The sequence below is a fragment of the Phyllostomus hastatus genome, unplaced genomic scaffold (assembly GCF_019186645.2).
Source record: "Phyllostomus hastatus isolate PE091 unplaced genomic scaffold, TTU_PhHast_1.1 phas_contig_432, whole genome shotgun sequence".
Lineage (NCBI taxonomy): Eukaryota > Metazoa > Chordata > Mammalia > Chiroptera > Phyllostomidae > Phyllostomus > Phyllostomus hastatus.
Window position 1 is genome coordinate 3,909,940 of NW_025333880.1, and position 18,245 is coordinate 3,928,184.

General features: G+C 39.4%; 1 protein-coding gene across 2 annotated transcripts in view; it reads left to right on the top strand.

The window, feature by feature from the left end:
* The first annotated feature begins 6,511 nt into the window (after positions 1–6,511).
* ACSS3 (acyl-CoA synthetase short chain family member 3) overlaps positions 6,512–18,245 on the top strand; it is a 161,119-nt gene continuing 149,385 nt past the window's right edge. For both annotated transcript variants that reach the window (XM_045845022.1, XM_045845023.1), the window contains exon 1: positions 6,512–7,008. In XM_045845022.1, the coding sequence (XP_045700978.1) occupies positions 6,701–7,008 (308 nt within the window). In that variant the 5' untranslated portion in view covers positions 6,512–6,700. The remainder of the gene's footprint in view (positions 7,009–18,245) is intronic.

The following is an 18,245-nucleotide window of genomic DNA, read 5'->3' on the forward strand; positions in this document are numbered from 1 at the left end:
CCATTAATGAGAATGTTATTTTTTTATTTTATTTAAAAAAATTATTTTACTCACAGGCAATTCAATTTATTTACTTTTACAACTAATAATTCTGAAAGCTTAACTTGTTTGTTGGTATAACATCTTTATTATTTCAAAGAAAAACATCACATATTCTAGCCCAATATGATGATGAAACATAATTTAGCTCCTCTTTGTAGCTGAAATTCAGTAACTTGTTTCATTCCAATGATTCCTGAGACAACTCTTAGGTTCCACTCCCTCCCGCCGTAAGTGATGCAACCTGCCATAAGTGATGCAACCTGCCATAAGTGATGCAACCTGACATAAGTGATTTCACAGTCCTCCTTCCTCTTCAACTTGCAAATCAAATGGATGTTCTCATATTCAGCATACTTATTTGTTGTTCTTATTTCTGCAGGGACAGACAAGTTGGGGATTGTGGCAGTAGAGAGAGCTAGCTCTCTGACAAACTAGTTGCCCTGCATGCCTCATCGTTTAAGCTTGCTTTAGAACTCAGACGACTAACGTCTTCAAAGAGCCATTCTACCCCAAACCCTTCCTATTCCAACTCACAGTCCTTGAAGTCGTTGGGAAGCCTAATGTTCAAGACAGCATTTTTTTTTTTTTTTGAAATACACTGTCTTGCGATTTAAGAAAACGCTTTCAGGCATCGTCACCTGTGTTTAATTTCTAATTATTGGGCTTTTTCCTACACCTCTTTGTTTTGAAGTCTGGTGACAACTCTTCATTTACCAAGGGCATTTTGCTCAGGAGATTCCTGGAGCTCTGCACCCTGCCACCAGCTCCCATCATACCGGATGCCTTTACCAACTTGGTTAACCAGAGCCAACCAGGTGGGGGAGAGAATGGCCCTCTTGGAGTAGCTGTTCTGCTCTCCCTTCCTCTTCATCCAGCTCCCTACACTGTGCCAACTTTTTCACTGCTCCCTTTCTATTTCCTTCTGGTGATGACTCAGGGGACTGCTCCAGCTCTTTATCCTGCCACCAGCTCACTTCACACTGGATGGCTTCATCAATTTGGTTAAGCAGCAGTGGACGGATGGCAGCGGTCTCCCTCTCCTACTTTCCCACTTCCTCTTTGTGCACATTCTCAGGGGAGCGGTCTTCACCCTCATGAGGGTTATGGAGCACACACCTACTGTCACAGGAACTCTGTGAAATCCCATGGTGCTGCGCCTGCCAAAGTTCTGTTTGAATCCCTTTGGTTCTCATTTGTTCCCCCATAGCCACTGTAGTACTGAAATCATGCTGGATTATGACACGCAGGGAATACAGGCCTTCAGTTAGGCATAGTGGGCAAAGGGGGTTGGGACACGAAGGGGCCGGGATACTCACTGGGCACCACTGAATGGCAAGCACAGATTTCCATTTTTGGATGCTACCCTAGGAACTGAGAATGGATTTTAGGCAGGATGATGGTACCAGAAACTTGGGTAAGGATGTTTTATTACTATGTGGGCAAAAAGGAAGTATGCACCATATCACTTTGGAAGCTGTAAAAATATTTTTAAAGCTGTGAAAATCAGCATAGTTTCCAGAAACCCTTTGCTGAATCAGAATAAATGTGGAGTGTTTCTGCAGGCTCAAATCAGCTCAGCAAGTCTTTGCTGCAGATATCAAGTGCGTACTTTGCCCAAACATTTCCATGTTTACTTGTCAAATTTTCATACTAACCAGGAAATTGGATGTATAGGAACCTTCTTGTTCCTGTGACAAGCAAAAATCTCAGTAGCTCTAATATTTACCTACTTACCCAAAGTTAGACATTTGACTCTTAACAAATTTATGTGAAAATATAAATTGCAGGGCCAATAAAATATATGACCAGGGTAATCTACAATTATTTTAAATTGTGTACTCTTTAATAATTTTTCTTCTCTCTGGCAAAAGGGTTTGTTTTTACTAGAGATGACAAAACCTAGCTAAAAATTGTAGAGTGGGAAAATACAAATTGCAGGATTTCTGTGTCTTTCCCCGCTTTCCATTCTAATTTCACTCTGCTTTCCTCTTATTTTTTTTAACATCTTTGCCTTAGGGATTAAGTTTTCTTACTCCAGGTTCCTCCCTTTCCCTCATTCTTTCTTTTAAAAAATATTTTATTTATTTAAAGAGGGCAAGGGTAGGAGAAAGAGAGGGAGAGAAACATAAATATGTGATTGCCTCTCACATGCCCCCTACTGGGGACCCAGCCCATAATCCAGGAATGTGCCCTGACTGGGAATCGAACCAGCAACCCTTTGGTTCACAGACTGACAGTCCACTGAGCCATACCCTCCAGGGCTACCTCATTCTTTGTTAGGCAGGCTTCAAATCTTTCCCTTCCACACTCTACTTTCTTTGCACCCTTCCTGATTATTTGCCTTTTAATTACTAGGAAGATTTTCTCAGATAATCTGATTAACTAATCTTTGCTTAAAGTGTTTAAAATGTCATCTTAAATATCATATTAATATGAACCATTTACTGATAAACGATAAAATAAATGTTGTGTATTAAAAAGCTGGAGTTTTAAATGGAGAAGCCAAGGAACTTATATGTATGACCCATGGACATGACCAAAGGTGGGGGAATGCTGGTGGGAGGGGACATACAGGGCAGAGGGAAATAGAGGGGAAAAATGGGACAACTATAATAGCATAATCAATAAAATATATTAAAAAATAAAAAAGCTAGAGTTTTAGAGGGCATCAACTTTGAAAAGATTTTGATAAACTATCCTGAAATTAGTTAAAAATGTAATTTTATTTATTTATTTTGTTAAAGATTTTATTTATTTATTTTTAGAGAGAGGGGGACAGAAAGAGAAAGAGAGGAAGAGAAACATCAATGTGTGGGTGACTCTTGCATGCTACCCACAGGGGACCTGGCCCACAACCCAGGCATGTGCCCTGACTGGGAATCGAACCGGCAATCCTTTGGTTAGCAGCCTGCACTCAGTCCACTGAGCTACACCAGCCAGGGCAAAATATGTAACTTTATTTTTTTAAATGCATGCTTAAATTAAAATAATTTATTTAGAAATTGTGTGATTGTAAATTTTTCAGTATTGGTATAAAGATTAAGATTTTGAGTGTTGATTGTTTGGATTAGTTCATTGTTCACAAGCTTTGCTGCTGTCCTAAGTTTGTTTGGTTTGCTACTGCCCTAATGCTAAGCAATTCACACATATTTAAAATTTGCAACAATCTTATGAGATAAGTATCAGCCTCAGAATACAGATACTGAACTTACAGTGTAGGAAAGTTAATATATTTTCCAAGTTTTCCTACTTATTAATTACTGGGATTCAAGTAGATAGTCAAGGGATAATGATTTTAAGATTTCTTATGCTTAGTGACCAGTCAATAAGCTTTTAGTGTCTTACTTTAAAGGTCAATGGTTTATCCTCAGGTCCTGGGCTGCATTTGACATTATTTTGCACCTCCCTATCTGGCTCCAATAGAGGCTTCTAGTCTTCAGCCCACCCCTGCTCTATCTGTACACTACACTCCTGGCCTTTGTTGGACTGTGCCTTCCTTGGACTCATGCTCTTCCTTGGATTACATGAAATTTATGTTAATCGTCTATGTTGTACAGTTACTTAAAACAAGACAATGTGAGTAGCCATCACCCCCAACTCAAAATTGGGATTTTGAATCCTGCATTTTGTTACCCGTGGTCAACTGTAGTCCAAAAATATCTCTTGGAAAATTACAGAAATGAACAATAATAAGTTTTAAATTGTGGGCTCTTTTGATGAAATCTCACACTGTCCATGTCTGTCCTGCCTGGACCATGAATCAGCTCTTTGTCCAGAGTATCCAGGTTGCATAAGCAAGCATTTAGGCATCTTAGGCATTTAGTTGCCATCTTGGTTACCAGTCAGGATTGTCTTGGTATCACTTGTGTTCCAGTAACCCTCACTTTAATTAATAATGGCCCCAATGCACAAGAGCAGTGATGCTGGCAATTCAGACATGCCAAAGAGAAGCCGGAGAGTGCTTCCTTTAAGTGAAAAGATATGTCTGTATTGCAAAAACGTCACATATGTAGGTTTCGGTACTTTACAAGGTTTCAGGCATTCTCTGTGGACTACTGTACTGCTGAGTTCAGAGAAATGGTTTCATCTGCAATGCGGGGCAGTGGGTGGGAGGGGGGGTGTCTAACTTTGCCTCACACAATTCTTTCATTAATCCTTTTGTTTTTAAGCCCTTACCCTTCATTTTGAACCTTGATAGGAACCCAGGGCCTCTAAATCTGGAGACATTCCAGGTTTCTGATGAGAAAATAAATTTCTCTTCTAACAGCAGTTAAATTCAGCTCCCAGCCCACCTTTTAAGTTGTAGACTACAAATCTACCTTCTTTCCAATCTCTCATTTGGTTTCTTCTCCTCTTCTGTTCTCTTTGTCTTTGTGGGTCTTTACTGCCACTACCACAGCCACCACCACCACCTCCTTGATTCTTTGTCAGTGGGGGTTTCTAGATGAATAAAAATCATTTGGATATTTAATTTGTTATATTTTATTGGAAGTCTAAAACGTTTCTTCTTCTTCTCCTTCTTTTCCTCCTCTGCCTCCATCTTCTCCTCCTCCTTCCCCTCCCCCTCCTCCTCCTTTTCCTCCTCCTCCTCCTTCATCTTCTTCTTCATCTTCTTCTTCCTCTTCCTTTTCTTGTAGGAAGGTAATCAGCTTAGTGGGAAAAATCCTGGACATTGGAGTCAGTTTCCTTATCTTATTCAAGTCAGGGAACAGAGAGAAAATGGAAACATTTCTATGGGACACTGGGGTAAGCAACAAGACTGAAGTAGATTGTCCCTGAGCCAGCCTTCCCCTGCACACAGTGCTATCTGGTATTATAGCACACAGGGCCCAGGCAGTGGCTGGGCTGCCAAGTTCTGAGTATCAACAAGGTTTGAATCCTGCTTTGCTTGGTAGCTTCATGGCCTTGAGCAGGTTAACCTCTCTCAAACTTCATTTGTAAACATGGGAATTATAATTCCCACTTCTTAGTATTCCTTTGAGAATCACAGGGACTAACATATTTGAAAATGAGAGCTCAATGTGTACACACAGTAAGTCGATAATTATCTGTTTCCTTCCATCATAATTCCCCTAACAAACCACACCTTGCCATGCAAGTACTCACATATTTGTTAAGCAAATGCCTGAGGTGGGCATCATCGTAATACAATAGGGAATGATTTAGGGTCAGGGGATCTTGTATACCAGAGAGCAGCATTAAGCAACTGGGTAGAGGGAAGGAGGGGGCCAGTAGGTCAAATGACCTTGTAACTTTTTCTGGATTCAAGTGGGGACAAGCATCTCTTGCTATTGGAAATCATTTGATTTGAGGCCTTCGGAAGGAATAAAATAGACTGTAGGTGTCAGGGAAAAGTCTAGTGCCTTGTTTCTCAGCTGAAAGGAAATAACTGAGGTGGTTAGTTACAGAAGTTATCTTTGTTTTGCAATAGATTTATTTCTGTTCTACTTAACCTTTACCTCCACATTATTTTTTTCTTGAAGAATAATCTGTTTACAACTTCTCAAGTTTACAGTTCTTCCCAGGGCCAGGGACATTACACTATTTTTCACTTATGATTTGGGGTGCACATCTTTACACTTAAAACTGCCAATACTGTCACACCAAAACAGAATGTGTTTGGCATAACCCGAAGGCAAATGAAATCGCTCCTGAATTTCACCACGATGTAAAAAAAACAAACTGGGAAGGAGCTTGAAGAATGTTAAACTCCTGTAGCTAGTAATTTATACTGCCTTTCTCTTTTAATCTTCCTCAACTTCCTCTTTTCCTCTTTGGTTCATTTTATCTTTATGGAGCTCTTCTTTTTTGCCTTTTTTTTTTTTCATTAAAAAAAAGCCACAGAAACTCAAAAGAGGCAAATTAGAAGGGAGGACAAGTCAATTCTTTTTGCCTCTGATCCTGTGGGGAGTCCAAACAGCAGGTGAACCCCTTAACTCAGTGGGGTTACCTATCCAGAGGCCTGTCAATCCCCCCTTGGAAGCATTTCCCAATTCTGCTGGTGAAACCTCCTTCCACTCCTACTCCCTCAGCTGTCAGGAAATCCTGGAGCAGTTTTGCCCCGGAGCCGTGTGTGTTTTTAACAATCAGGGACTGAGCTGAATTTTAATTTTTAAAACTTTTATCTATAAATAAAACAACCACTTTAGGGGCCTGCCGCAAAACCCAGGTTTGCAGATTTCCGCTCTGGGCTCGCCAGTTCACTCTCCAAAGAATAACCCAGAAAGGCTGTGCATAACTTGATGGCTTAAAAACTGAGAATGGGACGGGTCCATGTGCCTCATCCTAGGGGTACCTGTGTGTGGGAGAAGAGAGGGCGTTCTGAGTTTGAGGGCGTTTTCCTTGGGAACCGTGGGGTGGGCAGGGCACGAAGGGATTAGATTTCTCGCAGGGCCGCAGTCACCACCCGCAAAGGCGCGGTGACACCTCCCACCGCCCCCCCTCCCCCTCCAGCCTGTTGCTTCCCGGATGGCTCCAGGTCGGTTTTTCCCGGCGACTCTAGTGTTACTTCCAAACTCCTAGACTCTACGCTCTCCTCGAAATTTGCCCCCGCCCCCCGCCTGCAGGGGAGGTCTCCAGCACCCCCATTGTCGTCTGAAAAGTCCACTCGAGGGCCGCAGGTCTCAGAGCCTGCGAGGGGTGGGGGCAGCTATCGGCGATGAAGCCGTCTTGGCTGCAATGCCGCAAAGTCACTGGTGCCGGAGGACTCGGGGGACCCCTGCCCGGGTCCTCACCCGCTCGGGGAGCCAGCACGGCCCGCAGGGCTTACGTGGCCCCCGGCCCGCGGGGCGCTCTCGGGGGCCGGGGCTGCCGCACTCTGTCTTCGAGCGGCGGCGGCGAGTACAGGACCCACTTCGCGGCCTCGGTGGCCGACCCGGAGAGGTTCTGGGGCAAAGCTGCGGAGCAGATCAGCTGGTACAAGCCCTGGACGAAAACCCTAGAGAACAGACACCCTTCCACCAGCTGGTGAGTGACTCTTTCGCCAACCCCAATCTCTGGGCTTGATGTTCCCTGCACCGGGAGCCTGGAGTTCTGTTAGAAACGAAAATCGAGACTGGAGATGTGTGCTCAGATCTTTCAATTTGTGTTTAATTTCAGTTTTATAGATCTGTTGCCTTCTGTTGAGGGATTCAGTTATCTATTGTGAGTCCAGTTTCCTATAGACAGAGATTTACTTGTATGTCAGGGCTCTACTTGGCACCGGGGATGTTAATCCAACTAAAATAAGGGCCTCTGTCCAAGGACAGCACAGTCCGAGGTGGGAGAAAGCCATGCAAACTAATGCAAGCAGTTTCTTAAACTAGGGAAGCATTGCTAAGTAGCCCTGGGGAAGAAGAGAGTAGAGGAAAGACTTTTTAAAAAATCACACGTAAGCACGGTTTGGGAGGATAGTTAGGTCTTCTCTAAGTCCAGGTGGACCTAATTATTACAGAGCAGGGGATGGAAAACAGGTTGGAATTTGATAGTTTCTGTGGTTGTGAATAACGGGTGTTAGTGGGAGAGGTGGGAAAGGGCGCTGCCAATCAGGGGCTGGATGAGGAAGGGTTTTATGTGTCAGGGCAAGTAGTTTGTTTGGATTAAGTCCCTAGCCCTGCTTTGTATAGGAGGCTGCAGTATGGAGTGCCCAAAAAGAATGCACATATAGGCCAGGGGGTGCTAGAAATCATGGTAGAAATAACAGGTTTTCTCCTGGAGTTGCCATTATAAGTAGTTATAGACATTATTTGTATACTACAACAGAGATACATTATAGAATAAATGCCAAAGTTGCTAGAATATTAAGGGTGAGGCACAGTCTGTGAGAACTGAGTTGTGGCTGATTTTTGGGCTATGTGCCTAGCTTTTAAGAGTGTGGTTGCTCTCATCTCCCAGTCATTAGGGAGAGATGTTTCCTCTAAAAGTTTAAGAAATACTGCAATAAGGTTTGCCATTCCCATTTCTAAGTACCCAGCAGTGAGATGGGGGGAAATGACATGGTCAGGTTCACATCTGACAAATGCCACCTTGTTGAGGACAGAGAACCTGGACTGGGGAAAGGCAGGTTGATCAGAGTCTGATCTGTGTTGCCACCATACCCTGTCCTGTCCTGTTTGAAAATGTTTACATGTTTTTCCCTTAAGAATCTGAGTGCCTTTCCTCTTCCAGTTCATTTTTCACCAGTAGTGTTTGACCCACCCTCCCTTACATGCCTGGCAGTTCCTAGGCACTAGGCATACACCAATGAGTAACATAAGGCCCCTGCTTTTTGGGGAGTCATGATGACTAAGAGCTGGAACCAGAATCCTAGGTTTGAGTCTTGGCTTTATAATTACTGGCTGTGTGTTCACAGGCATGTTACTTAATCTCTCTGTGCTTCTGTTTCCATTTACATAAATGTAGAAATAGTATGAAGATTAGCTGAGTAAAGAATTAAGACCATGTCATGAAAAATGAAATAGGCCCTATAAATATTAGAAGAAGAATAACTAACTTTGAATTTTTATACCACAATTATTTTAGAAGCAGGACACCCTCCTAGTGTTTCTTAGATCAAAACATAGATTATTTCCTCTCCTAAGAGTATGTTCTTAAAGTTCTGTGTCCACATGTCTGTCACAAAGTATGTTACTGAAATGATTTATGTGACTGTCCCTCCCATAAACCTGTGTGCAAAGGATTTAATTAAGAAGTCACTGAGACATTCCAAGTAAAAACCAATGAGGGCCAAACATAAGGCAGTGCCCAAACATCCATGGAAGAGAAGGAACAAGTTACTGGAGGGTTAGTTGGGGTTAGGAGGGCCCAAGGGAATGGAGTGGATGTGAAAGACAAGACCAAGTGTCAAATAGATATTGAAGACCAGGAGACTGTCACTCTAACTTCTTTTTTTTTTTCTTAATATCTAGTTGCTTGCTTAAATTTTCTAAAATTGTATGTAGAAAATGTTTTTGGTGAAACATTTTGCCACAGAATTCTTGCATTTTCAAAAATTCAGAACATTGTAAATTAGTGAAATTTGATAGTGAAATTTGATTAGTGAAATTTGATTCAAACACCACTAACAGTTGAAGAATTCAGTCAATTTGAATTTTTTATCTCTGCAATCTTGGAATCTTGTGGTCATACTTGTTTAATAGCAGGCCAAGAGATCAAAGTGAGTAAGAGATAAATCTTAGGTCTGTATTTATTTCAGCAGTGTGACGCAATTTTACTAAGCAGTTTGTTTAGCAAAATAGAGTTGGGAAGGGAAGTAGAGGTAGGGGGCCAGACATTTAATCTTACACTTCATTCAATAAGTAGTTTCAATTTTAATCCATTACTGTGTTGAACACATATTTGTAGATGCTCATCATTAGTTAAAGATTTTCTACAAAGCTAAACCCAAGGACAGGGAAAATTTTGTTGTTGTTGTTGTCTTTGTATCCCTAGGGTCTAGGGCAAAGATGACGTGATTTTTAAAATGGTAGTTCAATAATAGTATACATATATTTGATGATCTTCTCCAGGTTTTTGAAAAGTGCTAAGTCAGTATGGACACAATATGATGAGGAGCTTTGCTTATTTTCTTGGAAGCTGGGGTCTGGGAAGACAGATGTTGACAACCAAGTCCTCAAGTAAAATGAGGAGGGGTTGCTATAGCTAATTGTTCTCTCCTAGATGGAACTGACATACATATGGTCTTAACCATAATGGTAAGATCTCTGATGCCCTTTGGATAGCCAAAGGCAAGAGGAATTTTTGTTTTTCATTACATGCTCGTCTATCTTTAATGAGAGTAAGCTCCCTTCTGAACATACAGACCTTTCAAAACCCCCAACACATAAAGAGTAATGCACATCAGTTTCCAAAAAGGCATAGATTTCTCAATAGCAGTTTACTTATGCAGTAGTATGAACACGCAAGTCTTTAAAGGTGATGTACTGAAGGGTCTGTCCATTGTAGTGAATAATCCTATAAAATCCATTTCTGCTATTATAATCTCTGAGATATTTGAATCCCAGTTACTGTAGGTTCTTTAGCAACTTATGAAGAAATGCCCTTCCTCACAGTTTGGTGGCTAATTCACATTGTTGACACCTGGCTTTTGGAATAAAAAAGTTTATTGAAGACACTTCAGCAACTGCAATCAAAGGTGAAGCAATTAGAACTCCTAGTAATTTCTGTAATCCTGGAACAGTGGAATGGATGTTATGGTTATTTTCTCTGGACTAGACATCTTGTTCTCTATCTGAAACTGAAATCCAGTTGCCATCCCCTGAAGGATTAGGCAATATACTTGCATCGTACATTGCAGTTGACTCTTCTGCTTGGTCATCAGCTTATCCCTTCCTCTGGAACCTCTGTAATCTATTTTAGTTCACATTTATTTGAACAACATTCAAGAATAAAGCTCTCATATACTAGTTAATTTAGAATTTAACATGTATTAAAAGTGACTATAAAAAAGAAAAATGATTTCAGCTTCTTAACATTTCTGTAATGGAAATAGTGTTTTTCAATATGCAAAATCGCACTTACTAGCTATGAGGTAAACATTGCTTGATTTTTTCAAGTCTTAAAATGAATCATAAGAGTTAAAGACATCAATCATTCACTCACTGTGTGTATAGTACAGAAAAATGATGACAGTGATAGAGAAAGAACTCACCACACAGTGGTATGGGAAACATATTAAATAAATATTACCAAACTATTTAGAGTTGCAGAAGGTTCTATGAAATACCATGGTTAATGGGGGATTTACCATAGTTTTCTCTAGAATAATGATGGAAGGAGTCTTGATGAATTGTTTAAAATGAGATCACAATGAATAGGGATTAGATGTGAGAAGAGGGGAGGAACATTTCAGGCAATGAAAATAGTATCTGCAAAGGTCTTGGGTTATGTAGTAGCTCAGTAAACTTGAGAAACTGAAAGAAGGCTAATGTGGCAGAGGCTTAAGGAATGACTGGGAAGTCATCAAGAAATGAAAGAAAAGAGCTATGTTGTGAGTGGTCTTATGAGTCATGTTAAGGACTTGAAATTTTTTTTTCTGGCAGATGTCATATAATACCTGATTCAAACATGAGTTTCCTACTCTTTTTGCACTGGAACAAGACAGGTATATGTTCAAGCCTGTTACCAGAATAAGTGGGCCTGTCTGTCTGGGTGCATTAAAGCACAATCACATGCAAGCAAGTTTGCAGCTAATAAAGTAAAGGTCTATTAGTTGAGGAAATGGTGCTGAGCCTGGGGTCCCAGGTAAACTAATGTTCAAATACCTGGCTCCTGGTGCCTTCCAGGGGATGGGTTATATAGGGGAAAAAAAAATCATTAATCATGATGGTGGAAGGAGTTAGTGCCTTGGGTTCTACTGATTGATTAGGGTCAGGATAGGGACTAGTTGATCTCTGTATGGGGCCCTGATGTCAGCCTGGTTGTTGTTCTGTCTGGTTACCTGAGGGTGTGGTCCAAGGGTATGGTTAGGGTAGGGTCTTTCTGCTGTCTTTCTTAGAGCTGGGGCTGAAACACAACTGAAGTCAAGATGTTATCTTGAGCTTCCAGGAAATCTGTTTTGTGGTCAGCAGACCTGAGGCATTGTTCTTAAGAGAGTTTGATGCTGATCAGAGTCTGATATCCTAATGAGTTAATGTTTGAGGAAGGGAGTGGAAGGACAGGAAAGAGAAAAGGTCTCTTTAAAGAAATTGAGTTTCTGTGTTTTTACAACCTCAGGTCTGCCACCTACCTTGGGGGATCTTCAATGTTTTCAGTGTTCTCATTTGTAAAATGACAATAATGGTAGTATCCATTTCTTAGGATTATATGGTGGGGGGGGTGGAGGAGGAGGGAGCTTACAAAATGTCCAGGACTGTGCCTGACATACAGGACTAGAAAGAAATATTCTCATAAACTAATGTGATTCAGGAAGTTTTCAGAGATGTGGTAGCATTTGAACTAGATCATAAAGTAGGACCTAGGGGTAAAAAAAAAAATTTAAGTGGGGAACAAACGTGACAATGGCATGGAGGTAAGAAAGAACAAAGTGTGCTTGGAGGGTTGGTATAGCTGAACATTGGCTTGTAGTGGGTATTTTGAATTACTGGCATTGGGATTCAGAAGATCGTTTCAGGATGGTTTTAGAAGGCTTGGAATCACAAGGTAAAGCATTGCATTCCCTTGTAAGTTACAATTTCACTGAAAGACTGCAGATAGTTGTTGACCCAGGTGCTGTTTTATTTTTTAATAAAAATTAGTTATCAGTATTTAAACATTGGAAGATTTCTCCTAAAATCTAAATTTCCTTTAGCAATTCAGAGTTTGGGCTTCTCCTGGGGGAAAAAAAAAGCAGAATACATGTCAGCAATGGGTCATCATTCTTTCATGGCTGGAACTGAGTGGCTCCTGTCCCAGATGAAGTTAAACATAGGGACTGCCTGGCCACACGGAGCAGAGAAGAAAGGAAGTTATGGTGACTGCAAGAATATGAGTCAAATGTCCAAGTGGAGGGATTGATTGTGAAATGAAAGATAATGGGTTGAAAATGTGAGAGGGCTTGATGTAGAATTTGGCTATAAACTGCAAAGAGGTGTGAGTTGAAGTCTGGTGAATGTTGAGTGAATGGATGGGGAGAGGAAGGAAAAGGAGGAAGAGAGAAGAAGACAGAAGAGAAGAGAAAATACTAAGAATTAAACTTCGGAAACAAGTGGAAGAGGAAAACACTGTGAGAATGGTTGGGACTTTTCAAAGAAATAGGAAAAGGAAGAGTGGAATATTTTAGTGTCATGGAGTATGAGAAAGAGGACAGAAAAAATGAGGAAAGTCAATGGAAATTAAGGGCTCTGGAGATATACATTTTGAGGCAATTGAGGATTGAAAGAGCAGTTTGACTGAGATATCCTCAGTGACTTCTAATTGTGTGATGTCAGTGGAGAGAGGAAGGCCAAAGCCAGCACAGTGCATTTCAGAGTGAACTGATGGGATGCAAAAACATTCCATGGATACATGTGACAGTGACCAAAGTGGAGATGAGATGACAGCATGCCAAGGTACCGAGGTCACATAAAAGATACTCCCCACTCTTCACTTTCCCCTTTCCTCCCCTTGGGAGAAACCCATGTTTGAAGGCAGTAGTGAAGAAATCTGTGGAACAGGAATAAAGGGAATTTTGCTTATTTGAAACTTGTTCTTCATCAGCAAGACTCCCTGTTTTTGCAACTTTAACTTTGTGTGGATTATCTTTTTTTCTTTAGATATATATACTGGAAATTCACAAAAGAAAAGGGTGAGAAAAATTTAAAAGACGGAATAAAGAGCTACTCAACAGATCTGATTGTTCCTGTTTGTACTGTTCAGCTAGGTATCTAAACATTTGATTGTAAGGTTGTCAGGAAGGATAAGGAGTTGAAAGGGGATGAAAAAATATTTGCTCAACTGTTCTGGAGTTATCAGGCATCATGCTGATAAGTTCCTCAGAGGGGGAAAAATTCTCTATTTTGTACTGGCAACTTTTTTATGAGTTGACATGGTTTCAAAGAAAAATATAATGTGAATTTTCTATAATCAGAAAGTAATTTAACTTCCCTGTGGAATGTTGGTTCTTGGGCAGATAATTAGGCACATAAAACTGTTTTGAAAATTTAATGTTTATTTGTTTTTTAACTTATTAAGATTCTGTGAAATTTCCTTTATATTTCTCAGATTTTATACTTACATTTAATTCCAGTTTGAAGGTGAGAGTTTTATCTAAAAATGAAAAATTTGTCCCCTTTGACAAACTCTGAATGAAATTATTTTTTTCATAAATAAATATACTGTACTGTGTATAGTATAGTATATTTAAATTTCAATTATACTTTATAAATATAAAAATGTATTTCAGGGAGATACATGGTCAGCAGCGTGAAAACTGCCTGTTGGAAATACAGTTCCTCAAAATAACCTTATTGAAAAGACCAATTTTACAAGATGGGTTTTATTTTATATTCTGAAGGTCAGCAGCTTGGTACTGTGCTGTACCTAATTTTCTTAGTCTGTCACACAACTGAGTCTTCAGGACAGAACAAAGTGAACTACAGGAATGCTGCAATTACATAAGCAAGGATGGATTGCCTGACAAATGTCACAATCAATGAACAATAGAAATTCAAGCAGCTGCTACCAATCCACTACCAGGTGTGGGGGAAAATCCAAGCTCTGAGCACCTCTGGAAGTGACTTACTTTTCCTTTGTTTATCCCACACTGTTATTGACGGGGGGTGGGGGGGGACCCAAAACCATGTTTTAAATTATCTCCTCCCCTTCTTCCCTCTTCTTAAATCAATTACCACTGTTATAAGATACAAGTGGTAACTTCATGAAGAGATCATTAATTTTTATTGTAGTGTTACATTCACAAGAGAAATGTGCAGGAAGCTAAGGCATTCTTGTGAAAATATATATGAATGCTGTAATAACCGCTTAAATTACATTTTTAGGAAGCACATCTTAATGTGGAACTCAAATTCTTGATCTAAACTATGTGGATAGAGAGCTTGTTATAAAAGGTATGAATTATATTTGCTTTTGCTGGTATTGTGACTAAATGCGGTAAGGGGCCAGTGAATAGAAAGAAGAGGTAATATTCTTATAATATCTAGGAAAATTGAAGTTGAAGAATTTTGTATTTGGAATAGTTCAGTTGACAGTCTTAGAATAGCTTTTATAAAAAAAGAAACTCAAATTCTAAGTTAGATAGAGTTTAATTTATGACTTTTAAGTAAATAGTGAGTTTTACTAATTCAAAATACAAATTGCTCTAAATGGGAGAAAAGCAGTTAAAGTCTTGTGGGTGTTTGACTTAAGAGCTAACTCTGGGCTATAGGAACACCTTTTCCTTAAGTTTCGATGTTAGAATAACAACATTTACCAAGTATAAGCATTCAAGATTTCTCTCATCAATGGATATATCAGTTACATAAAATAAATTTGGGAAGATTAAGAAAAAAGAAAGAATGCTAAATATCTACTGTGGACATGTCCAATATAGATATTTGTACAAAAAAATTTAGTATACAGAATAAAAAAATTTAGTAGCTGAAGGGACATAAAATCAGTATTATTGACTATTAGCTAAATAACTGTAAGTAAAAGCACTGGAGCTTAGAAAAGTCTACTTTTGCACTAATCTCACTTTGCTTTCTCTCTACACTTTTTCTTATTTTTATAGAGCTTCATTGATTCTCAGTTGAGAGTTAAGTGCTTTTCTAAACCACAAATGCCCTGGCTTTGCTTTCCTCCCAGCTCTCCCTTTTAGTCAAGGCCGAATGAGGTTTGCCACTATTTCCAATGGAAATTTGTCCGATACCCTATTTTGGTGAGTAGAAGAAAAGGCAGAGGATCATTATTTGTGAAGAAAACAAACTGATTTCTCGGTTACACTGTTGGCTCCACTCTTTGTACATGACCTACCCTCAAGTAGTCATAAGCCAGGGGAATTAGAAAGGGCATATGTGATGGGCATTATTGTTAAGCAATATCTATTCTCCTCTACCCCTGAGCAGGCAGGAGGATTGGATTTCCCCACATAAGCATGGTTATGTGATTAAGGTTTTGGCTAATGCAGTGAGAAGAGTAAGGTGGGCCAGTAAGCTTCCATCCTTGCTGTTCTCTGCTCTGTCACAGACACTGTGCAAGCACAGGTAGGATAGAAGTCGTCTGGATTGCTGAGCAGAAATGCGTAGATGACAGTGCTTCGGGAAGTCCACTCAAACTGTAGGGAAGTTGCATAAGTGAGAAGGAGACATTTATTTTTGTGAGTTACAGAGAGTTTACAGTTATTATTGTAGTGAATCCAGGCCCTTCCTTACTGATTGAGATTTACAGGGTGGGGCAAAAGTAGGTTTACAGTTGTACTATGGAAAAAGACACACAGGTTATGATTATTACAATAGCTTTATTAACTCTGTGTTTGATGTACTCAGCTGTAAACCTACTTTTGCCCCATCTTATAGAATATTTGAAAAGATTAAGTGTACTAATATACATACATAGAGCCCATCTTATAGTTAAAATAGCTATATTTGTGTTCATGCTATGAGCCAGGTACAGTACTAAGGGCTTTGATTTACTTAATATTTATGATAATACTGTAAGACTGGGTCCATTTTTATTCTCATGTAATGGTGGTAGAAATGAAGATGCAGAAAGTTTAGGAAACTTGCCTAAATTTTTAAAACTATTGAGTAGCATATCTAGAATTTGAACCCAGGCAGTCTGAATTTAGCATCTATAATCTGTCTAAGTACCATATTATATTGTTTCTATAATAATAGTCTTAGTTAATTTTAGGTTTTTTTCTTACCCCTTTTCCACTGAAACAACTAAAAGTAATTCAAAAAAAACTAGATTTACATCTCAGTAACATTTGGAAAATATTCCTATTAGATATATTATAGAATAATATATTGATGTTCTTTAAAAAACTATATTTTATACATAAAATATTTAAAATGTGTACAATAGTCCCAAAGGTGAGGGAAGGATAGGAAGGTTTTATATCATTACCTGCTATAGAAGTGTTTCCTGGACAGTAGAAAGCAGTATTAATCTTGTAAAAATGCTCTGTTGGTTTTTTGGCTTAAGGAAAATCTATAATGACCACATTATTCATTGCTTACAGTATGCTTTAATATTATTGTTATGAAAAATAATGATAAATAACCTAATTAATTAAGCTAATTATGTATATTTGGAAAAACTTCCTTTCCTCCAACCTCTTAATAAAAGAAAAATACTAGGACTTGTTGCATCTTTGTAATTGTGAAAAAGTTGTTGATTTTACTTACCTTTTAATGCATTCAGGCATCATATCCTTTTCTGTTTTTCTTTTACTGTGCTTCATCTTGATTCTAGTGCAGGCGGATGGACCTGCATATGTGAAGTGTGGAGATGAGTTTCTTAGGAATCATATTGCATACAACTTTCTTAGTTCACCTATGACGTGTCACTTTTTGAAATTCAGTAGAAGGACAATGAGTTGTGGGCTCTCTCACTTTTCTGTTATTCCATAAGTGTCGCCAAACCCTGGGGAACAAATGATCTAAAAATGTTCAGTGCTTCCTTTGAGTGTTTAGAAGGTCAGTCACAGTAAGACTTGGGATATTTGCACGGCCTGTACAGGACTGAGCAGGGAATTCATATGTAATTATTTTCTAGCGTTTGACTGAGTTATTCCTTCTTTAAAGCTGATGTGTTATCTCTCAATAAGGATACTGACAATAACCATGGCAATGACAATGGCAGTTAATAATTACTGAGCACTTGCTCTGGGTTAGGCCCTATGCTAAGATTATATGTGTATGTTTCTTTCAATTCTTCCAACACCTTATGAGATAGGTGTAGTTAAAATGCATTTTTATAACTGTGTAAACTGTTTAGATGTCAGGACCTAGAGAGTACAGAAGAATGAGAGCAATGGTAGAATTCTAAGAACATTAAATCAGAGATGTAACTTCCCTTCTCCTCATTTGTTGTCTGCATTTCTCTGTGTCTTTCACTCTCTCCTCATTTTAGAGGAATATGTCTTCATTGTTTTCCCAGAGTCAACATGCACATGTCTTTCTGCCAAATGGTTCTTACCTGCAAAGCACATCACCTTGAATCTTATTTCCCTTTAAGCTAGTTTGGCTAAGAATGCTTGGCACTCATCTCCATTTTGTCACTGTACATCCACTATAAAAGCCTGCACTCCACTAATGCTTTGTTCATATCAGTAATTTAACAAATCTCCATGAAGCAGTAGAAGGCAGGGATCAGGTCTCAGTCACCTTTATCATTTCCATAGTGGAATGCACAAAACTGTGTCTATCAGTGGAACTGATTTTAAAACTTTAACACATACAGTGTAACCTTCTGAATCGATCTTCTTAATCTGGACCTATACATGAATTACAGCTAGATATTACTTGACCTATCCATCCCACCTGAACCCAAAATGACCCATGAATCTTTGTTCTATTACGGCATCAAAGAGTTGGCAATTATCTTGTCTTCATGGGTCTAATTTTATCGAGGGGCAGTTGGATCCCTTTGCTCCTCTTTAGCTCATTTACCTTTAAGTTGTGGCAGAGAATGTTTTACATCAGCATGGGTTTCTAGTCAACAAGCGGAGACACCCAAACTGCAAGGAGGGACATACTGTCCTTCTCTGGTACAGACCAGGTACCCATGTGAGGGTAGCCGGGGATGGTTGTCTCTTTGGCACATGT